General features: G+C 36.3%; 3 protein-coding genes across 10 annotated transcripts; 2 read left to right on the top strand and 1 right to left on the bottom strand.

The window, feature by feature from the left end:
• Window positions 1–1,849: 1,849 nt before the first annotated feature.
• LOC132307768 (G-type lectin S-receptor-like serine/threonine-protein kinase At4g27290) lies at window positions 1,850–9,715 on the top strand. 8 transcript variants are annotated; one of them, XM_059805623.1, is made up of 7 exons: window positions 1,858–2,584; window positions 2,715–4,344; window positions 5,323–5,463; window positions 8,086–8,210; window positions 8,292–8,502; window positions 8,640–8,878; window positions 9,195–9,715. In XM_059805623.1, the coding sequence occupies exons 2-6, from the start codon at window positions 3,030–3,032 to the stop codon at window positions 8,648–8,650; spliced, it is 1,803 nt and encodes a 600-aa protein (XP_059661606.1). In that variant the 5' UTR covers window positions 1,858–2,584; window positions 2,715–3,029; the 3' UTR covers window positions 8,651–8,878; window positions 9,195–9,715. The 8 variants fall into 8 exon arrangements, with proteins under 8 accessions (XP_059661612.1, XP_059661610.1, XP_059661606.1 ...); XM_059805624.1 differs by having other exon boundaries at window positions 2,704–4,344; XM_059805628.1 differs by having other exon boundaries at window positions 1,858–3,456; window positions 3,538–4,344.
• Window positions 8,691–9,500, top strand: LOC132309775 (cysteine-rich receptor-like protein kinase 8). The gene is made up of 3 exons (XM_059808055.1): window positions 8,691–8,878; window positions 9,017–9,041; window positions 9,195–9,500. Exons 1-3 carry the CDS (start codon window positions 8,691–8,693, stop codon window positions 9,498–9,500), a joined length of 519 nt encoding a protein of 172 aa, XP_059664038.1.
• Window positions 9,716–11,691: 1,976 nt separating the features above from the next.
• LOC132307771 (dolichol-phosphate mannosyltransferase subunit 1) lies at window positions 11,692–17,365 on the bottom strand. Its single transcript, XM_059805630.1, has 8 exons — window positions 17,061–17,365; window positions 15,803–15,902; window positions 15,652–15,685; window positions 15,483–15,559; window positions 14,735–14,760; window positions 14,470–14,634; window positions 14,267–14,381; window positions 11,692–11,998 (listed from the first exon to the last, which is right to left on the bottom strand). The coding sequence occupies exons 1-8, from the start codon at window positions 17,162–17,164 to the stop codon at window positions 11,894–11,896; spliced, it is 726 nt and encodes a 241-aa protein (XP_059661613.1). The 5' UTR covers window positions 17,165–17,365; the 3' UTR covers window positions 11,692–11,893.
• Window positions 17,366–25,812: the final 8,447 nt, after the last annotated feature.

Below are 25,812 nucleotides of genomic sequence, written 5' to 3'. Positions count from 1 at the left end.
TCTCTAGTTTCTAGAATCTCCCCTCACTCTTTGCTCTTTCTCTCACAAACCCATTTCTCTCCTCCGCAATCACTTCAACTTGTTGATTGACATGCACAGAAACAAATTCAGAAACCAAGTTCCTCTCCAACTCCGGTCCCTTTTCCATTTCAGACTGTGTTATCTCTGATTCCAAAGACCATTTTTCCTGAAGGAGTGAGTTGTAACGACCCTCACCCTGGCCAAACACAATATTGTCCGCTTTTGGCTCACCCAGACCAGAGACTTCCCAGGGGGTCACCCATCCTGGTACTACTCCAAGTTAAGCACGCTTAACTACAGAGTTCTGATGGGTTCACGGCCATCACGGCTTTAAAACGCGTTGTATCATAGAAGGATATTGAATCTACATATAGCACTTGCCCCATCCACACCCAGACGATGTGGGATTGTGCACCTGTAGCTCGCCCAGTGTGGTAGCCTACTGGTGCCCCCTGCACACGCTCACACACACCCGCCCACAAGGTCGCCACATGAGTCTAGTTGTTTGCGGCTCTTAGTGGTCTCCTTGAGAAGAATACTGTTTGGGGTGGTTTGGTGGAATTAGCGGCGGTTGTGGTTGGGGGGCGGTAAGAGGAGGAAGAGAGAGAACAAAGAAAGGACAAATGAGAGAGAAGAATTGGACAAAGCTCTGGCCTCTGGAATCAACCCGTGTCGTCCTTTTGGCGCAATCCTCGGCATGAAGCTCTGGCCTCTAGGATCAACCCGTGTCGTCCTTTTGGCGCAATCCTCAGCGTAAAGCTTGGACTGATCTGGAGTACTGTGAAGGCAGAGAGATGAGAGGCGCCGCAGGAGAGAGAAGGGAGAAAGATGAGAGGATTGAAAAAGATGAGAGAGAGTAAAGTTGTCTGCCTAGCTGTACCAATCAACATTTGATAAGTGGTTGTCGATTAAAGTCGAGTGAACAGTAATCAAGTCATTTAGCATTTCTCTTAAAGTATCTCTCTAAAATAGTTCACTTTAAAATATCAAATTATTTAGGTCAAACTATTGAGTCACTATGATGATTGGTCTCAGACCCCTGCTATTTCTCAAAACTAGTGGAGTAGTAGTATCCAAGAATAGAATCTCAAATGGGTGTGTGTAACGGGTGGGCGCTTGCCCATTTACCCAAAAGCTCGAACTGTTGGGTAGTGCTGCATACCCACCCATTTATACCCATGTCACTTCCCATCCAGATCCGATGTGGGACAAGTTTCCCCTTGTAACATTCTCCCCCACCCGAACTCGCAACGCCCTCGTTGCGGTCGGGCCACCCTGCCTACTCGGGGTGGCACACCCGGAAGCCTTCCGGGCTGGGCGCTTGGCGTGGCACCGGATCAAGGATTAGGTCTGGCTCTGATACCAACTGTAACGGGTGGGCGCTTGCCCATTTACCCAAAAGGTCGAACTGTTGGGTAGTGCTGCATACCAACCTATTTATACCCATATCACTTTTCATCCGGATCCAATGTGGGACAAGTTTCCCCTTGTAACAGTGTGGGACCACAATTGAAAGGTCCTTAATTAGTGTTTTTTATCAGTACTCTGGAAAAGGATGCCAAGGCCTGGCTGGCTGGCTGTTACCCTGACTAGCGTTAGTGAAATGACTTAACTGACCATTGAACTAAGCAAATTTACATAACTAGTTTAAGGGTGAAGTCTAGAAAACACCCCCTCTAATTTGTTTTGGTGCGAATTACACCCTCTAATTTGTTTTGTGCATATAAATTTACACTAAATGCTACTAGTACAATGTTGCAACTAACTGCCCCCGGCCAGACTTCTGATAGAGAATGTGTTAAAATCCAAAATTGCCCTTTCATATTCCATAATTGCCCCTCACCATATTCACGGCCCTCAGCTGTGTGTTGGGAAATAACTCACCACCGACCTCCTTGCTCAATATGAGCACATTGTTGTGACTCCATTTTCTGATCAGTTCCTCATTGCCGGTATCGGTCCTCCCCTATTTCCTTGAAGAGAGAACGGCGATGGAGAGTTTGGAGCAAAGACAGCAGGTAAACCCAATTTGATTTCTCTCTAAGCCAATACCCTAAATCTTAGTGAGAGAAGAGTGAAAATTTCAGAGATAGATAAGGAAGAAAGAATTAAATTCAAATTCAAACCCAAATCTTAGAGAGAGAGGCGGCGGTGCTAGCGACTGTTAGAGTCGCGATTCCGGCGGCGGCAGCCAATGAACGGCGGTGATGCGTGGCAAGAAGCGGCGCCGGAGCGGCTGTTCAAAGTCCTCGACGTTTTCGAAACGGTTAGGGATTTGAGTTCTTAACGAACGGTTAGGGACTGACTACGTTCCAGACCCTTGTTTGTTGGTCTACCTCTTTTTTCTTTTCTTTTCTTTTCTTTTGTATTCTATTTTTTTCTTCTTCTTTGTACCTTGATTTGTTGATATGATGTTGGTATTTGGGTGTTTGATGAATTGATGTTATAAATTGGGTTGGACTCTGTTGAGAGAGGGAGAAGAGAAAGAGAGGTGAGTTTGTTTGGGGTCAATTATGCCTACTGCTAGGAAGGTTTATGGGCTTTACCGAGAGGGCACTAACTGGTATGTTCTCTCTCTAAAGTTTCTTTAATGCTCTTTGATTCAATTTTATATCATATTATATATTAATTTCATGTCTTAGTATGTTTATTGAATTTTATTAATTAACTTACCACGATGAGCAACTGTGAAGATGGTGTTGAAGGTGCTGTCCACCGGTGGGTCTCTGATAACAGGGGTGGTCTCTGTTTTGTCCGCCTTTGATGAAGATGGTGGTGTGTGGATTATCCGCACGCGACCCCTAAATTAATTGCACATTTTCCATGCTGGCACAACATCTGCTTTGGGAGTATATTTACTTTAGTCGTGTAAAAAGTGGGAAAGGAAGACTTTGAGGACTTCTGATTTCGATTTGCTCTTGTTTGCCCTCGGCCAACCCAAAAACTATCTATGGCTTTCTGAATTAATATCGAATAAAAAACAGAGAAACACCCCCATGATGTGAAACATGAGTGAATCATCAAAGAATTATGGCTGTACCATAATTCTTTTCTTATATTCTATTTTTTCCATGTTGACGGTAATCTTTGATGCAGTAGAATTAGACACCATAACTACAACTCAATCTCTTACTGATGGGCAGACCATGGTCTCTTCAAATAGAACATTTGAACTGGGATTTTTCAGCCCCTCAGGTAGTAGTTCTGGGAATCGATACTTGGGAATATGGTACAAGAAAATATCTGATGGGACTGTGGTATGGGTTGCCAACGGAGATTCTCCACTTACTGATACATCAGGAGGAGGTGTCTTAAAGCTCAGTAATGGAGGAATTCTCGTGCTTGTCAATAGTGCAAGCAACATCTTCTGGTCTTCTTCAAATTCATCATCAAATAACAACAAAGTGAACCCAGTTGCACAGCTTTTGGATTCGGGTAATCTTGTTGTCAGAGATTCAAATGATGAGAATTTCCTATGGCAGAGTTTTGATTATCCATGTGACACTTTGTTGCCAGGCATGAAGCTTGGAAAGAACCTAGTAACCGGAATTGATCGGCGTCTATGGTCAGGGAAGTCCAGTGATGACCCTTCTAAGGGTGAGTATTCTCATGGACTTGATCTTCGTGGGTTCCCAGAATTAGTTCTCCGGAAAGGTTCAGTTGAGCAATACCGTTCTGGTCCATGGAATGGTGTCTCCTCTAGTGGGTCAGTGGGTTTAAAACCAAATAGCATCTACACATACCATTTTGTTATTAATCAGCAGGAGGTGTATTATGAATATATGCTTATTAATAGCTCAGTTTTCTCATGGTCGGTTTTGAATCAGAATGGAATTATACAACGCTTCATATGGAATTATAAAACACAGGATTGGACAGTTTACGGGAATACACCAGCAGATAACTGTGATTTTTATGTGCTGTGTCAGGCCTATGGTAGCTGCAGCATTGGTAACTCCCCAGTCTGTGGGTGTCTTGATAAATTTATACCAAGATACCCAAAAGATTGGGACACAGCAGATTGGTCAGGTGGGTGTGTTCGAAGAACGCCCTTGGATTGCCACAATGGATCATCAAATGGATTTCTCAAGTATTCCGGTGTTAAATTGCCTGGCACGCGGTATTCCTGGTTTAATAGGAGCATGACACTAAAGGAATGCGAGACGGTATGCTTGAGAAACTGTTCTTGTATGGCTTATGCCAATTTAGACATAAGAGGAGGAGGAAGTGGCTGCTTGCTCTGGTTTGATGACCTGATTGATATTAGGGAAATCCCTGAAAGTGGGCAAGATATTTACATAAGAATGGCCTCCTCTGAGTTAGGTATGTATGATATATATCCCCAAACACATAGATAAGTTAGTCGCTTTTACATTCTGGTGTGGAAATAAAAGAAAGTTGCCATCTTTTTAACAGAAAGGAGGCATGTAGAAGCTCTCACAAATGCAAAATTAGTTTTAGAAGGGCTTTAAACAATATTGTTACCAAAGAAATTTGAAAGTATTTTAATTGTGAAAGTACACCTAAGCTAACATGTTTTTTTACTAATAGCAATTTTATGACAGGTCTACCAATAAAAGTGCTTTTTTTCATTCTAACAGAAATGTCAAATGAGCCCTTAGTTTTTATGTTCACCTTTCTTTTCTTTCTCTGCCAACTTTTCTTCCAATTCAGTTACAACCGGGGGATGAGCACTTGGCCTTTTTACCACCATTAAGTCCGTAAAGGCACCTAGTTACTTTCCTTATCAGTGCAAGAAAAATTATTTAGTTTTGGGGCAAAGAAGCAGCGAATATGCTCAAATTGACTGCTGATGATGAAATTGAGCGGTCACAATATTAGGACTACCTATGATGCAAGGTTCAAGGTTGAGCTGCGCTAGGCGAAAAACAATAAACAAGTGCCACTAGGTTTGTGGTCAACAAAGTTGCCAAATGAAATTGTCCATGATGCTGAAACTTGAAGGACTTCTGAAATTGGCAGTTTTGATGTCAACTCCATTTGGGGTGAGTCCTAAACCAAAAATAATAATATTAAGTTATTTTAGACAGGTGTTTCCTAAACCAGAAAATGATATCAATTGATTTAAGATTAGGTCGAATTGCAGCAAATTTGCTGCAATTACTCTTCTTAAAATGCCTGCTTCATGGTTGGCCTTCAGGATGAATTACACCAGTGAAAAAAAGACTCCTAAAGGCAATCATTTACCGAAAAGTGTCTTCTTTTACTTCTGCTTTATTTCTTAGTTTCCCTGCCTTAAATTATAGTTGCTTTACATTGTGGTAAATTTTGACTGTGCAGAGAGTCCAGAGACGCATAGCAGCGCCCATGTAAAGGGACGATTGAAGATTATAGTCCTTCCTATATTACTTACAGCATTGGTACTCCTAGGCCTATTCCTTCTCTTGTATTTCTTAAGGAGGAGGAAGCTGAAGAGAGAAGGTAAGATATCTAGAAGACTCAAAGTACTTCCCTTTCCTATTTCACAAAGAAAACTACAAGTTCTTACCGAGGCAAATCCAACCCCATTTTTTAGTAGAGTCCAAGTTTCTATTTTATGTCTGTCTCATGTCTTGTTGGCATCATATGTCAAGATTTTCAAATTTATTTCCTCTACCACTTTATCTTGGTCTCATTCTGTACCTCTTCATTTTAATTGAGCCACTTTAGCTTTACAAACAAGGGCAGGTTGTTATATTCTGATGTTTCATGTACTGTGAAGTGTACCAAAAGCAAGCTTTTTGAATGCTATTAACTTTTGATAAAGTCATCCAACCATTTTTTTTTTGGCAAATAATCTCTAAAATGGACCTATCAGATTGTGCATCTTAATCATAATCCTTTCCCTTGGGTTTACATGACTTTTTCAGGATGAGTGTAGAGACACAGAAGTTGTCTGTTATGTTGCTTGTCCTGAAAACATCTGTTGACCACCATCTAAGTTTGAGTTGTTAGAGATGGTATAAGTTGAATATTTAGATCCTACATCACGCCCCATGGGTGGCCTTATTTTGGTCCAACACATGTTTCAATTTTAATTATCAAGGTAGAAGAGCTCTCCAACTAGAGAAGGAGATTAAATCTACCAAAATCTGCTATAGTATTATAGAAGATACAATATGTACTATTAGAGAAGGACAAAACTTCTAGGTGAAGATTCTTTTGTAAGACCTAGAGAAGATTGTGGTGCTAGTGAGTAGTGACATCAATGGTCATCATGAGAGTCTCATAACAAATAAACAAGTAGCTAATCCGGCCTCCTAGAAATTTACCATTTGGAACCAATATGGTTTTTGCACTGGGAGTGACAGCAATGCCGCTATAGATGACATCTACTGAAGTAGGCAAATGATTAAAGAAACAACTCAATGCTGCTAAAAAGATATCTAAGGGTGTCATTACTTAATGTTGGCATTAGTTCACTTTCTTTTCTGCTAATATAAACAAAGGAGAACAGCTTTGACATCTCAATTCTTGTTCTATCCACTGGTGTTGTGTCATGTCCAGGTTTTTTGGACATGATAACATAAAATAAGCTCTTATAACATTAATGATAAACCATTTCAATATTCCAACTTTTCAAATTAAAACAAACATAACAACTGAAAAAAAACATCGTCTTAAACTTTAGTTTCAAGAGCAATATTATAATTTTTTTTATTTTTATTTATTTATTTATTTTGCCTTGAAAATGGTTAGTGGTTAGCTGGGAGAGGGGGGAATCGAACCTAGGATCAGTAGGGTGGGGGGCACTAAAAGCCTGGCCCTTTATCACTCGGGCAACACCACCACGCCTAGAGCAATATTATAACATACCTGTACTCACAAATAACTAAGTCTAAGTAACATTGAATTAAAATATTAGTAATAATAATAATACGAATACTCCAAACACAATTCAAATTTGAGTTACAACGTCAAATCTCAATCCACAGAACAATCCCCAACATGAATATTGCACACGTCAGCAAATTCCTGGTCATTCTCCAGCGGACCGCTAACACCCAACTAACTTCCAGAAAATGGTTATAAATGTACGAGCGCACACATGCAATTCACTTTCAAGAACATATAACATACACAAATATTAAAGAAACAGAATTATTTTAAGTTTGATCCCATCTATTTGGACATATAAACTGAGAGAAAATCTCCTACCTTGTGTTGAATAACTCCACAAGAAAAGAGTACGCTCTAGAAGCCTTACTCTTCACAAACCAACCTACTCCACTCCATATGTAAAATGAGTTTTCTTTCTTTTTGTTATTCCCTCAAATGATTAGCAATCTACCCATCCGGATTCTAATTTATAGGTGAATGCAGAAAATATAAAGTCGTGTAATTAATGTATAAGGAATATATAGAATCATGTAACTATTGTAACTTCTGGACCATCAAGTATCAAGATGTCCGGGTCATCAAGCATCAAGCTACTTAAGAGGTGAGTCTTATAATTTTGTATGACTCTGCATATTATTTTATTTTATTCGAAATAAAAGCTCATTTAACCATGTATCACACCAAAGGTCACATTCATAAAGTCATTGACCCTTTATTTGTTTTTTTATTTAATTTTTAATGATAATAATGTATTTTAACTTTAATATTTCAAAATTACGGGTTCTCACATGTTGCTTTCAGCTAACCAGGTTCTTTTTCTTTCTTCTTATACAAATGATTATCATGATGCAGTTGTATTTAAGAGTGTCATGCCATACTATTCTGGAAAGAGAGTCAGGGTGATCCCTTAGCGAAGGACCCCTTATTTTCTGTTAATATGACAAAGGACCCCTTATTTCACATTCATTAAGTCATAGACCCTTTATTTTATTTTTTCTATTTTAACGATAATAATATATTTCAAAATTTCGGGTTCTCACATGTTGCTTAAAAGTTTCTTTTTCTTTTTTCCTTAAACAAATGATTATCATGCCGCCGCTGTATTTGAGAGTCTCATGCCATACCATTCTGGAAAGAGAGTCAGGGTGATCCATTAGCATGCCAGACGGTTATTTGAGTGATGACAGTTATCTAGTTTCATCTATAACATTTTTTATTTTTCAGGTATGGAAACTAAGAATGAAGACATCGAGTTTCCATTTTTTGATCTGGACGCTATTGCAAATGCCACTAAGAACTTCTCTTCCACAAATATGATCGGAGAGGGTGGTTTTGGTCCTGTTTACAAGGTTAAATAAGTAATCTTTGGTTCAATATCTAATCAAAAAGTGAACCCCATGATTTTAACATTGCTATTCAAAAACTTGTAGGGTAAGCTAAAAACGGGACAAGAAATAGCAGTCAAGAGGCTTTCAAATAATTCTAGACAAGGTCTACAAGAGTTCAAAAATGAAGTTATGTTGATATCCAAACTTCATCACCGGAATCTTGTTAGGCTATTGGGTTGTTGCGTTGAAGGAGAAGAGAGGATGCTAATATATGAGTACATGCCGAACAAAAGCTTGGACTATTTTATTTTTGGTCTAGTTCTCTTAACCATTTATCTTATTATACCAATTTCATAGTGCGGTTTATGCAGCAGAGTCCTCTGCCCTATTTTTCCCTATTTTTAAAATGATAACTGATGTAAAGCTTATATGGATGGAAATGTCATGCAGATCAGAAATAGAAAACTAGAAATTCCATGGCAAAAGCGATTTGAAATTGCTATGGGAATATCAAGGGGACTTCTCTACCTTCACCAGGACTCAAGATTAAGAATCATTCATAGGGATCTCAAAGCCAGCAACATTTTACTAGATGATGAACTAAGCCCCAAAATTTCCGACTTTGGGATAGCAAGAAGTTTTGGGAGAGATCAAATTGAAGACAAAACAAAGCGAGTAATCGGAACATGGTAAGTTTTGCAAACAAATGTCAGATAGTACTTGTTCAAGATTTTCAAATGCTTAAATTTCATAATTTTATGCAATGGTTGCATGTTGCCGGAGTATGCCATTGATGGGAAATATTCAGTAAAATCTGATGTATTTAGTTTAGGTGTGCTTTTACTGGAGATAGTGAGTGGCGAGAAGAATAGGAAATTTCATCATCCTGATCACTATCATTCGCTTTTGGGACATTTATGGTGGTGAAATGTACTCTATTTTGTCTTATTTTTCTCTCTAACTTCCTTTGCGAATTACTAAATTTGAGGATTGTGATTGTTATAGGCTTGGTTGCTATGGAATGATCACAGAGCCCTGGAACTAGTGGATTCATGTTTGAAAAATTCATACATTGAATCTCAAGTACAAAGATGTATTCAAGTGGGACTACTGTGTGTTCAAAAACTGCCAAAAGACAGACCTTCCATGTCATCAGTAGTTTTCATGTTGTGTAATGAGGGAGTGGCATTGCCTGAACCCAAACAGCCTGGTTTCTTTGTTGATAGAAGTTCCATGGATGCAGAGACATCAACAGGTGAGAGCAGTCATACTGGAAATTCCTTGACAATAACAATAATGGAAGCCAGATAGAAGTAGCACCTTTTTCATACTGTTGTAGTGATGGAGTTTATGCATATCAAGAAAAAATGAAGAAGATTGTAATGTATATTCATGGATTGTTTTATTTTTTAAATCAATTTTCTTGATAAGTTAGCTTTGACTGCTATTCACCCATTGTAAAGAATTGGACAATGAGAAGTGGTTGGGGTTAACATATCCTCACATTATGTTGACTATTCTTTTTCTTTCTTTCTTTTCCCTAGGTCACATTATATTGACTATTCAACTGTAGAAATTTTTTAATTTGTTTTAGTGTTAAGAATTAAAGTCAACTTTTGTGTCTAGAAGATGAACCTACCTTTCTGAAATTCTGATGGAATTAACCTTAGGCAGGAATTTTCTGAAAAATTGACTGCAGGTTTCAATTTAATTGTGAGAATCAAATCACTTGCTCAAATGAATGTCCTTGAGTCTTTCTGGATTATGCATAGAAGAATGTAAAAATCATATCAGAGACTACACAACGTAATGCCAGCGAAGTGTTACAAGTAGAACTTGTCCCACATCAGATTTGGATGGGGGTTGAAGTATGTATTAATGGGTGGGTATGTAGTACTATCCAATAGTTTGAGTTTTTGGATAAATAGGCAAGCGCTCACTTATTATAGTTATCAAAGTCAGACCTAGTCTTTAATCCGGTGTCACGCCAAGCGTCAGGCCCAGAGGGTGTCCGGGTTTGTCCCCGTGTAGGCAAGGTGGTCTGACCGCAACTAGGGCGTTGCGCGGGTTCGAGTGGGGGAGAATGTTATAAGTAGAACTTGTCCCACATCGAATTTGGATGGAGGTTAACGTATGTATAAATGGGTGAGTATGCAGCACTACCCAATAGTGCGAGCTTTTGGGTATATAGGCAAGCGCCCACCCTTACAGAAGGCATACATACATTAAGCATTTATTAGAAGTATTTTGACATAAGCATATGCTTCACAAGTATATTTTCATGCTAGATTTCTGAGATACAGACTTTCACCTTGAAGTTCCTTTTCCCATGTAATATGCAATATTCATATCTATGCCATTAAGCAAACAATATATATATAATTTCTGAGATACAGATTCTCACCTTGAAGTTCCTTTTCCCATGTATATGCAATATTCATATCTATGCCATTAAGCAATATATATATATAATGAGTACTTATCACATGGTGTTCACCCCCCTAAATAACCCTAATGGAGTATGCTTTGTTGAATGATAAGTGCTGCATTTAGTTTATGGGATGCAAATGAACCCCAACAACTTGTCATTGTCCAATTCTTTACATGATTTTTAGCTCTTCAAAAACTATATCATGATCAGTATTTATCATGAAAAGTACTTATACTTCTGACACGGTTCAATTTGGTTGGTTCAATTTGCCTCCATTGATTTTATTTAAAAAAAAAAAAAAAATTGTTTATTTATTTGTAGACAACATGATCACACAGAATATGAGTGAAGGGAACTTTACCCTCATTGTATCATCAAAATTAAACTTAGAAGGTTCAACTCCCTTTTTTCAATAAAGAAAATGACCAGCATTACCCCCATCTTTCATCTTTTCAGAGGATTTTCACCTATTCATTTTTCTTTTTTCCTCATCCTTCGTCTCTGAACAGCAACAATTCTTCCTAAACATTTCCTTCTGACCATAGTCCTTAGCAGGAAAGTAGCAACAGGTAGGTTTGGACTCTTTGCAGAACTCGGTATGGTTCAGTAATCCATCATATTGGGTAATCACCCAAGCCAGTGCCAATTACAGAAACCGGGATTCCCAGACTGAAAGAGCGAGAAACATTATGCCTTTGAGATTGATGCATTTTGCCAGTTTTTGCATATGCCATTTCAGGAGGAGGCGACGTGATCTTAATTCATTCGGACTCACAATGCATTAGCAAATCTAAATTTAGATTACTGGCATAATCTGTCATTGCAGCTAACAACTTTTGCTTCAGAATGTGTCTCATGTCTACTTTTGCTTCAGAATGTGTCTCATGTCTACTTTCTTATATGGTGCTTCTTCAGCTACTAGAAGAGTGAAGTGAATATGTTGATCACATCTAGTCATCTACTAACTAGTCTCAGGATAACTGGCAATCTCAAACCAGTAGAAAGCTAGTATGGTGAATTGCCACTTCTAAGGGACATTCTAGAGAGAAATCCAACTGCCATAATCATGGATTATAATTCAAGAAATGTACCCACTATTGTATGAATATATAGAAAGGAAGTAATTTATGTCAACTGATACAAGGCAAAATAATAATAATAATAATAATAATATATTGACAAGCTATAAAATGAAATTATTATATCGATTTTTATTATCAAATGGCTTCTAAACACAAAAATGGATGATTTCTGACTAATATCCACCTCCACTTTAAGTTGTGACCAGGAGATACACAAGGCCCTTCAGATATTCCACTATTTCAGATCCTCCAAGCTTTGAACTTCCGTAAACTCTGTCAACGAACGTAATTGGAACCTACAGGCATGGTAATTTAAAATAAAAAATAAAAAAAATAAAAAAAAGGAGAAAATTAGGCTATAAAGAAAAAGTTTGAGGCAGCAATTATTCAGTGTAGGAAGAAAATAAACTTGAATGTAACTAAATTTCATTTACATCTCAAAAGCTAACTAGTGCATATGTAGCCAAAATTTTGCACAGAAAATCTACGATTTATAAATCGAACCATGCTTCAGGTAGTATCACGGTAACTACTTAACATGCAGTATCTCATTCTGCATTTCATGGGTCATCACCGTAGGAGGACAAAAGAATTTTTTTATTATTACTATTACTTCAAATGAAGGCACAAATAAAGCTCAAAATCCATTATGGTTATAGACCAACACCCTTTCAACCTCCAAAAATTTTCAAAGATGAGACACTATTCAGACACCGCATCCCCTTCAGTCACTATAATTGATGAAACCCAGACGATCCATTGACTTCCTTGACATAATCTAACACTGCATACACCGCTAAGCATTGGCTTGAGTTCTATTTCCTCCATTTGAGTTCTATTTCCTCCATCTCCCAAGTGTGGGTGGAGGGTTTTGAGTTCCAATAGGGCATCATAACTGTATGTGTTGTAGTTGTCCACATAATAATAAGAAGAATAAAGCATTGTACTCTTCCCATGAACGCTTTGAAAAACAACAGCCATCATAGAGCATCAATAGCCTGTTTGATTAAATATAAAATTCATACAACAATCATCCAGGGCTATCTTGGGGTCACTTTTGCAATACTGACATTGAGCAAAATCGAAAATGAAGCTTTAAGATGTGCATGATTATACACGTAAGGAGTAGAAACAAATATTACACAAATTAAAGAATTTTGGTCAAGTTTGCTAATTGTCTTCATGATTGATCCATATGGCCACTGAGCCATAAAAGGATTGTTAAGGATTTATTTTATTACTGAGGATAAGTATTTGTCCTTTTCTCAGTTTATTAGTTTAAGTATTATTATGTTTGTATTGTACTTTTTAATTATTATTATTATTATTATTTTACGATTGAATACACAGCAAGTTCCTCTCCTCTTATTCACTATTCGCTACTGTTAGAATAAATCTTGACAGGGTATCAGCGCTAGGTTCGATTGTGGGAATCATATCACACCTGTTAATCGCCTCTGTTCGTCACTCCATCACTGTCGCATCTCAGCAATCGTAAAACCTAACTGGCGATTGCAATATTGCAGCGTTCAACTCCAATAGCATCGACTCCCTCAATCTCTTCTCATTATTGCAGTTTGATTTTTTCTGAACTCAGCAAACACTAATTGATATCACCTACAACTTAGCACCAGCAGTCAGATCGCATTGCAGCAGACTTCGCTTATCGATGTCGCCCAACTGAAACTCTAAATTTGTAATTGCAGCTTTGGTTCTGGTTTGTGAATCACAGCTGTCGCGTTGTTCTCTTCTGCGCACATATACTGAAGCTGAGTATCGTGCGATGGTTGCTTGGTTATATGGGTGTTCCTCTTCCTATTCCTACTCCCATGTATTGTGATAAGAGTGCCATTCAGATTGCAAACAACTCTGTCTTTCATGGGCACACAAAGCATATCAAGATTGATTGTCATTTTGTGCGCCAACACCTGCAACTTGGCACTATCTCGCTGCTGTTTGGTTCATCTACTTCTAGGAAAACTCTCAATGCTTCTTACTGTTGCATCGTGAGCTTGAGGGGGGTGTTAGAGTAGGATTTATTTCATTATTGAGGGGTAGTATTGTCCTTTTCTCAGTTTATTAGTTTAGGTTTTATTATATTATTATGTATTGTATTGTGCTTAACTTTATTTTTTTTCTTTTTACGATTGAATAGACAGCAAGTTCCTCTCCTCTTATTCATTGTTCGCTACTATTTGCATAAATCTTGACAATATCAAGTAAAAGGGTACGGTGAAAATAAGCAAGTTGCATCCACAACTTGGCTGAAAACAGCTGTTACAGCCCTCTGTAGCTCACAAATCAATTTGAAAGTGTTATAACTACCTACACACTTTAACCACCAAGTTGCATGCTCGTGTTCAGATTACCACCAGAAAAAGCAAGGAAAAAAGAGGGAATTTATGAGGGAAAAAAAAAAAAACTCCAGAAGTCAAATTCACATAAAAAAATAATAAAAAAAAAAGTTCATTATAGCTCACAAAAAAATAATAAAAAAAGTTGATTATAGCTCACAAGTCATCAATCATGACCATGAACACATAAAATAAAAAATGTAACAATACCTCCTCAATTTGGTACCCTTTCCTTGAAGCCCTAACTATCATCTCCATCTGAAAAACATACCCCTTACTAACGCAAGAGCTTATGACATCTTCAAGCACAGATTTCTTATAAAGTCTTCAAACAAGCAACAAAAAAGTTCAATTTCTAAAAAGTTAAAAATGAGATGAATAAGCAGTTTAATATCATAATATATTTATCTCACCGGAAAGAGCCAGTTAAATCTGATACACCAGGCCAAAGAAGTGTGTGTGCAAGGACATTGGCTCCTCTACTCGTCAATTTGCGCATAAGATTCCACCCATGCACGCCACCGCCTTTGACATATCGGGTTCCAGTAACTATACTTGCACCAGTCTCCATCTGCTTCCTACAAAAATTGTTAAAGAAACAGGGCTAAGAAGAAATTGGAACAACTACGCTTATGAAAAGTATAACATGACTCCAGGCCTCTGATTCCACTTTCTTACTTGATGAAGCTTGGCAGGTATTTTGGCTGTGAAACAAGAACCAAAAAGAGTAAATGAATTAGATCTTGAATAAGATAGCAAAAAAAGACAAATCTTTGTAGTAAATAACTGGCACAAGCAGATCTGACAAAATGTGAATAGGCCCACAAAATGCATATCCCAAAGGAAAGCCCTATAAAAACAAATGGAAAACACTAATTAACAAGTCGCCTAAAATGCTCCTAATTGACAGGCCTCTCGACTACTTTGTTATATCTCCAACCTTTTCTTATTCCGAACATTTTCTTTTATTTCTGAATGTTAAATATCATGGTATAGGTTACTTTGTTGGCATTAAAAAAACATGTTAGAGCAAAATTCCATAATAGTTTAAATAAATCTATCACTTAATTGAAAGAGTTATAAATTTTTTTCATGATAGATAGTAAACTTCAGAAGAGTTTTACACAATAAAATAACTTACGGGGTGAAAAAAACAAGACCACAATTCCATTTCCTGGACAGAAGACTTGTTTATTGCCAAGAGTTTTCCTCCTAACTACATCATTTAAAAACTCCAAAAATATCCTCAAGATTGTTCCAAAATAATCATTTACATAACACGTAACATACTTACAATGTGCAACACCAAGAGCTTAATTCTAATTATCTGCTCTACTATCAAAATGGAAGGTTGAAGATTCAAGTGCCAATAAGGGGTCATTGTGGGTGTGTACGTGTGTCTTACCTGCCAAAAAAAAAAACTTACATGGTGTGATAGATCAGCATCCATGATTACAACAAAATTGCCTGACACATGCTTTAGACCATGAATGTAAGCAGTACCTGCAATTCAAATCCGAATAAGGGATAGTTTATTGCATTTATCTATATATATATATATTAAAAAAAAATATCAGAAAAATATACATACATACCTAACCCAAGCTTCTTAGGTCTAGCTCTCAACAGCTGTATATAAAAAATATAATAAATAAATAAGCCAATAAGTAGGGGTAATTAACAAGCTAAGAATAAGCAAAAACATTAAACTTAACGAATGAGTGAATTATCCGTTACAACACTTACAATGCGATCTTCACCATAAACCTGCTGCAACTGCTTGACCACATCTTGAGTTCCATCAGGACTTCCATCGTCCACAATTATTATTTCAAAATCAACTTCCCTAACCAGGCAATAAGGAAGTTATAACCCTGACATCTCTTATGCATAAAAAGGTTTATAATCCAATTCTAATGCCGATTGAATGAAATATATTATCAAAAAAACTTTAAAGAAAAAGTTACATGCAAAATTGTACAGTAATTACATCATTTATCAAAGGAGATCTAGATGTAAAAGTATGCCAAACCAAGACTAAGCAGGTTGGGAATATTTAAACAGGACGGAGGGACAGAGGACTTGCATTCAGGAGTGTGCATAGGTGTCATCTGGGCAAAAATAGATTCTTCATAGTACCGATGCATATTCGAGTTATCAGATGCTAATATACCACTCTATTCGGAAATGGAAATAATGTCTTGAAAATTCCAAAATACCACTAACCCAAAGCCACATATACAGGGAACAAAGAACATTATCACAAATTCACCAGCAAGTAGTTCCGCATTGTTTTCACAAGGATGCATATGTCCACTTCTTGCATATTTTGTAATCAAATGTGGTCCTGACACTCCAGAAACGTAATCTTTAGTTATTCCCTAGAGCAATTATGATCTGGAAGTCCATCCGGGGCAAGTGTTCTCCAGTCCCTCATACCACTCGGGAAATTGCAATAACAACATACGGCCCAATATTTTTAGCTATTATCAATGAAGGTAATATAATATATTTTCTAAAAATCGATTGAGTTACTAACATAATCAATCTGAAGTTTGGAGTATATGAGGCATTACAAGACTAAACGAATTCGAAAAACTGCCTAAGCAGCAAAAAACATCCATTCATCTTAATTATATTTATTTTTTTACTTTGTGCGATTCATTGTATGTCAAACCAGAATTCTCTATTTGGAACTAATGTATCGAATTGAAAAAAAAAAATTTAAACTTTAAAATTGTTTTCAATATAAAAGGGGACAAGGTATGGCCTTCATTGATCTCTTCATTTTATGTCCTTTTATGTGTTTTGTTGTGCATTCAATATATATTCTAGTTATTTATCACTGTCGCAAAAAATTATCTTAATTTGAAATCCTAAAAGCAAAAACCAGCATCACATCAGACATTAACAGACTGTCAAGAACATTACAACATCATCAACCAAACGATTAAGATTAATACAAATATATATACATATATATATGAGCTAAAAGAGTGTGTACGGGAGGTGCTTGAAGACGAGAAAGACGATGAGAGCAATGTTGAGGCGCTCGTTGTAAGTGGGGACGATTATACTGTACTTGTTCTTCTGCTTATGATCCTCCATTATCAATCAAAAAACCCTAAAAAGCCAATTGATGATGAGAAAGAATTCATAGATGGGTGAGACCCAATTGATTGCCTTCTTCGTGAGATCAGCCTATATGTTGATCTCTGCGTAGGTCAACAGACCGCAGACGGCAGACGCAACTCGGGCCGATCTATTTGTTTTCGAATATCGACCCGAGTGTAAATGGATCAGGTTGAAAAAAGAGCTCGGACTAGAGGACGAGGGTGTTTAAAATGATTAGGGGTGGCAAATTCCCGACGGGACCTTTTATGTAAATGGGGGTGGGAGTAAATTTTAAAAATCCGTCGGGGGCGGGGCTGGGCGGGTTATGTAAATGGGGGTGGGGGTAAATTTTAAAAACCCGTCGGGGGCGGGGATGGAGTAAACCCGCCCAGCCCCGCCCCGTTTAAGTTACTAATATACTCTTATATTTAATAATTTATTACTAAATTAGATTTATTATATATATGAAAATAAGAAAAATTATGTCTTTTAAAAAAAATAATATATGTTAATGGGGGCCAAGGATGGGGATAAGAGGTCGGGGGCGGGTATGGAGGTGGTGGTGAAATTTTAAGCTGGGATGGTGGCTGGGATAGGAATTGAAAAATGAATGTGAATGGGGAATGTGATCCCCGCCCCGCCCCATTGCCATCCCTAAAAATAATACTTGCGTGGTGTCAATGAAAGAACATGCCAAACAACTACCTCTATTTAGGCTGGGCTTGCCCAAGTCAACCTCAATCCAAAATGGGATTAGGTTATATTAACCCGAATTCACAAAATGAATTATGAACATAACTAGGCCGAATATTTTAGACGGATCAATCGGATCACAGATATATATATTTTTTTTTCACAAATATGCAAAATAAAATAAAATAAGATAATTTCAAATTTTTGTAAATTTTTGGAAAGTTCATGGTTATCAAATTAAATTTCTAAAAATATGCAAAATAAAATAAAATAAAATAATTTCAAATTTTTGTAAATTTTTGGAAAGTTCATGGTTATCAAATTAAATTTCTAAATTTTTATTTTATTTTATTTTTAAAAAAGCAAGTACTATTAAATGGAACCCACTGTGGGACACTTTTGCTGACCAGAAGAGTTGGTGGTACCAATACTTAATTATCTAAAAAAAATACAGAATTTCGGTAAATAAGTAATTACTACCTTTGTCCTAAAAAGAATATTCTATTTGGAATTTTGAGTCACGATTTTTTAAACAGGACATATTTTTATGGGACTGATGAAATATTTACATATTCAAGTTTATTGCATGGGACCCACAATTTAAGATTTCTATAATCATCAAAATGAAAATGAAACTCAACCTTACCCGTCTTCATGAAGTTTCAAATCACCTGCAAATAACACCAAAAATGAATGACAAATTGAAGAATTCAAATGAGCCATAAACATTTATGTCACTCAAAGCTGGTTATTGTTACTTGTTCACAAATTGCTCGCATTAAGTTTTCAAACCATAATTAATGTTCTTTGGAAAATGAACTTGTAAAAAATAAGAGCAGAATTGCAGAAAATGCGATCTACACTCTTTATTAATAATGCTTCTTCTGCTATAGGTTAAATTTTTGTGGTTCAGTTCGCCGGGCGTCAAGAGCATGTCGGCGCTAGGGTTCTTGTAGAAGAGAGAAAAAGAGAAAGGAGAGAGAAGGGAGACAAAAAAATATATATTTTTAAGTTTTTTTTTTATTATTATTTTGGGTTTTGGGTTAGGTTGGTTCGGGTTGAACCCAAGCCCAGCCCGAACATGCTTGGATTTTAAGAAAATTCAACCCAATTTGAGCCCAATTTATGGGCTAAGTTTGGGTTGGGCTGGGTTAGCCCGCCCAAATTACACCCCTACCTGTATATATTTAATTTTTTAGTACTGCTATTTAATTCAACAAATAAAAACCTACTAATTCACCGAGTTTATGTGACTGCCTATGTGTCAAATATAATGAGACCCATTTTAAAATATAAGGTAATTAACTATTTGAAAAGTTGTAGTCAATTTTTTTAGGTTTCATCTCATCTTTGTTGGTTATTAAAATTTCAACCACAATGTATATCAAATTGTATATGTGTTATATATATATATATATATATATATATATCACATTGCATCTCGATCTCTAACGCATATATACTTAAAAAATTGCATCTCCTATATATAATTAAATAAGCATTTGTTCATTGATATAATTGTAAGACCCCAATACAAAAATTAATTTCATTAGCATGATTTAATTTTTGATTAAACATGATTTGTATGTGAATATTTTACATGGCACTTAGATTTGTTTGCACATATTTGAGATATTATTCATGAGTGTGGTATTCAAGTTTATTAAATTGTGATCGTGGGGAGTTATCATGAAGTTTATTTGTAGTGGTGCCATATATATATATATATATTATAATTAGTATAATAATGTATTTCTATATATAAAGAAGTTCCCAGCACCACCAACCCATATGTCATACCTATTCTTATGGAAAATAATGTAGATTACAAAGTTATATAATAAGGACATGGTACAAAGGTACATAGGTGGCTGGGTGAGGTGTGTGGGTAAGTGTATGTGTTGGTTAGGTACTAGCAAAACAATTTTTATATGGGTTCAATTGAGAAGCTTCTTTAGAAGTCTTGCTGACCACTTTTACCATATATATATTAATCCAATATTAGCAGGAATTGTTGTTGCCAGCACAAAGCATAAGCACACTACACGTATGTATATAAATCAACACATATACAAAATGTCATGTAAAAAGCTTATTTGACCGCCTCAAGCAGGTAATTTAATTGTGTTCATGGATAGAAAGAAAAGAAAGAAAATAAAGAAATGGGCTGCCAGCACATGAGTTTATAAGTTGCCAGCACAGCACCTACAACTACATCTATATCTATATGGATAGGTATGTGTGTCGAAAATAGAATTTTTCCAAAAGTTTCCTTTAGAAGCTCCTAAAATTCGGACTGCCTCACATGATTTAACTACTGAAGTTTGAACAACAAAGGAAGGGAAAAACAGAGGGCAATCAAAAGAAAAAGATTAAGAAAAGAAAAGCAAAGCGAAGTTAAATAGGAATCTAGTGGAGCGACTGTGCTGGTAAGGAAGTTCGTTATTCTTTATTTAGATTTCAATTCAATTAATTGTTTTTAGCATAGATTTCATTTTTCCATTCTTACTAATTTAATTTAATTGCTTGGTGGGAATGAATAAAATTATAATTCCATTCGAATTATTTAGTTGGAATTGAATCTATACATGTATGATTGGGACGTTACCTACAGACTTGAGATTTAGTATAAGAATGATGGTTATGGGTTTTTGGTTTTAGAAAATAAATATAACTTGGTTATAATGTTGTATAGGCAAGGAGAAGGAGAAGGGAGGTACAACCATACGGAAGAACAATTAAATAATTTGAAAAGTAGTCAAGGTAAGTATACTCACTAGAAGTTTATACTTGGATATGTTTAATTGAAGTATTGAAACGGTTTATTTGAATTGAAGATGAATATATATATAACTTGATTATATTATATAAGGTTCATACTCTGACCTAAAGGAGAGTAATATATTATATAATGTCCATACTCTGGCCTGGAAGGAGAGTACTATATTAAATAAGGTCCATACTCTGGCCAAGAAGGAGAGTAATAAATTTAAATAAAGTCCATACTCTGGCCTAGAAGGAGAGTACTATATTATATAAGGTCCATACTCTGACCTAGAAGGAAAGTACTATATTTTAATGCCTGCAATATGTTAATGAAGTTTAATTGAAATTATCAGATAATATATTTTTATATTACTCTGATGTGGTAGTGTTGTATTCATTGGGCTTTAAGCTCATTCCTTCCATAATTTTATTTTTTTCAGGTATCAGGTTAGGTTGCTACTGCCAAGTCTAGAATCTTGTGTGTGAATGGGGGAAAGAACAATGGAACATCTTTTGTTTAAGATGTAAATATTGTAGTATAATTTAATAGTGAATTTGTCATTAACGATTTAGTTTGTCAGAATTTGCATAACGGGCCTATAATTTGTTTTTAAATTGTAAACTGTTAAACATGTACTCTGATGTAGGATGATGTTATATTGAATGAAGTTAATGCAGATGGTTTGATGCATTCCAAGTTGTTCAATTTATTAAATAGTGTAAATTGGGTTGAGGTGTGTCAACTTTTGGTATCAGAGCCTAGGTTTTTTAGGTTCTGGAGGTAATAAAAGTCTAGACTGGCAGTGGCAGTAAGAAGTGTGTAGTAGAGTTGACTTGATTTTATACTAACAGATATATGTGGTGATTATGTATCATATATATGTTGTTATATTTGAGATTCATTGCAGATAAAAAGTAATGGAAAGGGAAATTGGTTATCATGGAACTGAGGGTGAAACCACTTATGTTCCTGTTGAGGCTGAAGTGGAACAACCTATTCAGGGTCGATGAGAAGAGAACAGGAGTACTTAACTAGTATGCAGAAAATGGAGAAGGCTATAACAGACTTAGCAGAACAAAACAAACAATTTATGGCAAGTCAAATGATGATACAAGAAAGGCTAGAACGACAACAAAAATGAAATAAAGGCTCAGATTATGAGAGGTTTATCAAGTTAACACCCCCAAATTTTCAGGTACTACCAAACCAGAAGAAGTAGAGGGGTGGGTAAGAAGAATGGAATCGATATTTGCAATGATGGGTACAGCAGAAGACCAGAGGGTAAACTTAGCTATATTTATGTTCAAAAATGAAGCTAGTTATTGGTGGGATCCGACAATACATTTATTACTCACTCCATGAGAGAAAGAGGTGATATTGTGGAATCCATTTGTTAAAGCTTTTTATAAGAAATATTTTCCTCCAATTTACAGAAAAGAGAAGGAACGGGAGTTTATTCTCCTAAAATAAGATAGAATGTTTGTAGCTGATTATGAAGTTAAGTTTACAGCTTTATCGAGGTTTGCACCCAAGTTTGTACAGAATGAAGAAGATAAATGTACAAAATTCCAGGATGGTTTAGAGGCGGCTATTAAGTCTAGAGTTTCAGTGTTTGAGGAAACAGATTACAACAGACTTGCGAATAAAACCATGATTGCCGAAAGGGATGTGAAAGAATTGCAAGTAAGAAGGGAACAATACAAAAGAAATAGATCTGAGCCATCACAATCAATAGGAGGTGAAGGAATTTCAGTCAGAAAAGTTAAAGGTCACGATATGGAAGGGGAAGGGGTAGTGAATCTCAAGGGCAGACATTAAGTATTGGAAGAGGTTAAGGGCTTTCCGAACAACAATCGGCACAACAAGGTAGCTTTGGAAGACATGGTACTGGCAAGGGGTGTTTTCAGTATGGAAAGGAAGGCCATCAGAAGAAGGATTATCCTGTGTTGAAAGCAGAAGAATGTTATCATTGCCATCAGCCGGGTCATCGGAAGAGAAACTGCCCTATGATGACAAGAGTGACCTCAGTATGTAGTGTTGCTGGTTCTAGTAGAGGTTTTGTACAGGGGAGTTCGTCAAGAGGAGGTAAGGGGGTGCTATAAGTGATTCACAAGCTCAGGGAAGAGTGTTTGCTATGACACTTCAGGATGCTCAAGCAACACCAGAATTGGTGACAGGTATACTTTCTATTTTGGATAGAAATGTTAATGTGCTTATTGATCCTGGCTCAACACATTCATTTGTTGTATCATCTATTGCTATGCATTTGGGTAGACCACTTTTATCATTAGATAGGAAATTGTTTATTTCTACACCAATGAGGGAAGTGGTAATGGTTACAAATGAATATTGGGATTGTGTTTTACAATTGGGAGATAAACAGTTAAAGGTGAATTTGATACCGTTGGGTATACCAGATTTTGATATCATTTTGGGTATGAGTTGGTTGTCTGCGTATCATGTTTCAATAGATTGTTTTCGGAAAGAAGTTGTATTTCAGATACCAGGGAGCCAAAATTTAGATTTACCGGAGAAAGAAATGTTATTCCAAATTGTCTCATCTCAGCTATACAAACCAGAAAGTTGTTGAAGAAAGGGTGTCCGGGTTATTTGGCTTATGTGGTTAATACTAAAAATAAAGATGTGACACTTGAAAATGTACTAGTGGTAAGAGAATTCACAGATGTGTTTCCAGAAGAATTACTGGGGTTGCCAGTGGACAGAGAGGTAGATTTTACCATTGAGTTGGTACCGGGAACAACTCAAATTTCTATTGCTCCGTATCGAATGGCACCGACAGAATTGAAAGAATTGAAAGTATAATTACAAGATCTACTGGATAAGGGTTTCATTCGACCCAGTATTTCCCCATGGGGTGCACCGGTGTTATTTGTTATGAAGAAGGATGGTATTATGCAGTTGTGTACTGATTACAGACAATTAAATAAAGTAACCGTCAGAAACAAGTATCCATTACCACGAATTGATGATCTGTTTGATCAGTTGCAAGGGGCAAGGGTGTTTTCTAAGATTGACTTGAGGTCAAGATATCACGAGTTGAAGGTAAATGATAGGGATATTATGAGTTTTTGGTAATGCCTTTTGGGTTAACCAGTGTTCCAACGGTGTTTATGGATTTAATGAATCGAGTATTTCATCCATATGTTGACTCTTTTATTATTGTCTTCGTTGATGATATTTTGATATTTTCTCGGAGTGCGGATGAACATGAACAACATTTAAGAATTGTGCTACAGATTTTACGGGAGAAACAACTTTTTGCTAAATTTAGCAAATGTGAGTTTTGGCTTAATAAAGTTGTATTTTTTAGGCATGTGGTATCTGGGGATGGTATTTATGTTGACCCATTAAAAGTGGAAGCAATGATGAAATGGGAAAGGCCTACTAATGTGACAAAAGTCAGAAGTTTTCTGGGATTAGCAGGTTATTACATGAGGTTCATCCAAGGGTTTTCTTGTATTGCCTTGCCATTAACAAAGTTGACCCGGAAAGAAGTAAAGTTTGTATGGAGTGAGGAATGCCAAAGAAGTTTTGAAGAATTGAAGAAAAATTCACATCAGCCCTAGTGTTAACTATTCTGTGTGGTGGCGAAGGATTTGTGATTTATACTGATGGTTCACATCAGGGTCTGTGATGTGTTTTGATGCAGAACGGCAAGGTAATTGCTTATGCCTCTAGACAATTGAAGAATCATGAATTGAATTATCCCACACATGACTTGGAGTTAGCTGTTATTGTTTTTGCCTTGAAATTATGGAGGCATTATCTGTATGGTGAGATTTGTGAAATATTCACTGATCATCAAAGTTTAAAGTATTTGTTTACATAGAAGGACTTAAATTTGAGACAACGGCGTTGGATGAAGTTAATCAACGATTATAATTGTAATATTCACCATCATCTTGGAAAAGCCAATGTAGTAGCAGATGCGTTGAGTAGGAAGTCTTCAGGGAGACTATCTTGTGTATAGTGTGCACGTGTGGCAAATATTATGGAATTAAGACTGATATGAGTTGAATTGATAGTTACTAATAACGGAGCATTCTTTGCACATGTTACTGTGAGATCTTTGTTGCTGGATCGAATTAAAGAGTAACAAATTCATGATGTATTCCTGGATAAAAAACGAAGAGAAGCTCAAGAAGGTATGTAAACTGAATTTACAGTTAGGGATGATGGGACTTTGTATTTTAATAGTCAAATTTGTGTTCCAAATGATATTTCTTTGAAGAAAGATATTTTAGATGAAGCTCACAGTTTTATATATGCAATGCATCCTGGGAGTACTAAAATGTACAGGGATTTGAAGGAATATTACTGGTGGAATAATATGAAGCGTGAAATTGCAGAATTTGTAGTAAAATGTTTAGTATGTCAATGTGATACCCCTCAATTCTGGAGCCACGGGTGATCAAGTCCGATCACATATCTGAGGGATACCAGACAATTAATATGTAAACAAGCAAGAATACAAAAGAATTAAAAATAAAATAATAAGCTAAAAAGAATTCTAAATACAAAAATCCTCCAAAAACATTATAGATTTATATAATTTAATCTTCCAATCCATAAAACTCGGGAATCCATCCAATGGACCCCTAATAATACCAAATGAACAATAAATTACAGAACCAAAATCCAAAACTAAAATAAGAAAGGAAATCCTATGTAGTCGGAAGAGTGAGTAACTGTATCTGCTTCATCACGATCAAGCTCTAAGCTTGGTACTGAAGAACACCTAAAAAATAAGAGTGGGTCAGGCCTACATGCAAGTTCCATCCTACTACAATCCATACATAAACCTGATACGCAGATACATCCTAGATAGCTCAGTAATAACTAAAATAGTCCATATAGATATAGATACACGCTATAGGACGATCACTAGCCTATAGTGTAGTTCAGCCTAAATAGAAGGTAACATGTAACTCACACATTACGGTGTGCATGTGCCCTAGACCTATCAGGGAACATCAGCAATATCTAGTGACTCATTCCTTGTGATATACACACCTTAACCATGATCTTGAGACTCAAACTCATATCACAGTACCATAAATATATATATAAATTCTTCCTAATACAGAAAAATAAAACAAACATCCGATATGTCGTTCAACTGTTTTAGTTGACAGGACATGCATCCATGTAGAATTTAACT

The sequence above is a fragment of the Cornus florida genome, unplaced genomic scaffold (assembly GCF_030987335.1).
Source record: "Cornus florida cultivar Cherokee Brave unplaced genomic scaffold, ASM3098733v1 CherokeeBrave_3.0.0_Hap2_Chr05, whole genome shotgun sequence".
NCBI lineage: Eukaryota > Viridiplantae > Streptophyta > Magnoliopsida > Cornales > Cornaceae > Cornus > Cornus florida.
The sequence above is the reverse complement of the archived record's forward strand: the minus strand, read 5'-3'. Positions and strand labels throughout refer to the sequence as shown.

Bases quoted from the DNA above. Each gene is read 5' to 3' on its own strand.
- LOC132307771 (XM_059805630.1), bottom strand. From the start codon at position 17,164: ATGGAGGATCATAAGCAGAAGAACAAGTACAGTATAATCGTCCCCACT. The intron at 15,903-17,060 runs GTACACACTCTT...TTGCCTGGTTAG, and splicing joins CTCGTCTTCAAGCACCTCCC to GGAAGTTGATTTTGAAATAA. The intron at 15,560-15,651 runs GTATGTATGTAT...TTTGAATTGCAG, and splicing joins ACCTAAGAAGCTTGGGTTAG to GTACTGCTTACATTCATGGT.
- LOC132309775 (XM_059808055.1), top strand. From the start codon at position 8,691: ATGGGAATATCAAGGGGACTTCTCTACCTTCACCAGGACTCAAGATTA. The intron at 8,879-9,016 runs GTAAGTTTTGCA...TGATGTATTTAG, and splicing joins AAGCGAGTAATCGGAACATG to TTTAGGTGTGCTTTTACTGG. The intron at 9,042-9,194 runs GTGAGTGGCGAG...TGATTGTTATAG, and splicing joins GTGTGCTTTTACTGGAGATA to GCTTGGTTGCTATGGAATGA.
- LOC132307768 (XM_059805623.1), top strand. From the start codon at position 3,030: ATGAGTGAATCATCAAAGAATTATGGCTGTACCATAATTCTTTTCTTA. The intron at 4,345-5,322 runs GTATGTATGATA...TTGACTGTGCAG, and splicing joins AATGGCCTCCTCTGAGTTAG to AGAGTCCAGAGACGCATAGC. The intron at 5,464-8,085 runs GTAAGATATCTA...TTTATTTTTCAG, and splicing joins GAGGAAGCTGAAGAGAGAAG to GTATGGAAACTAAGAATGAA.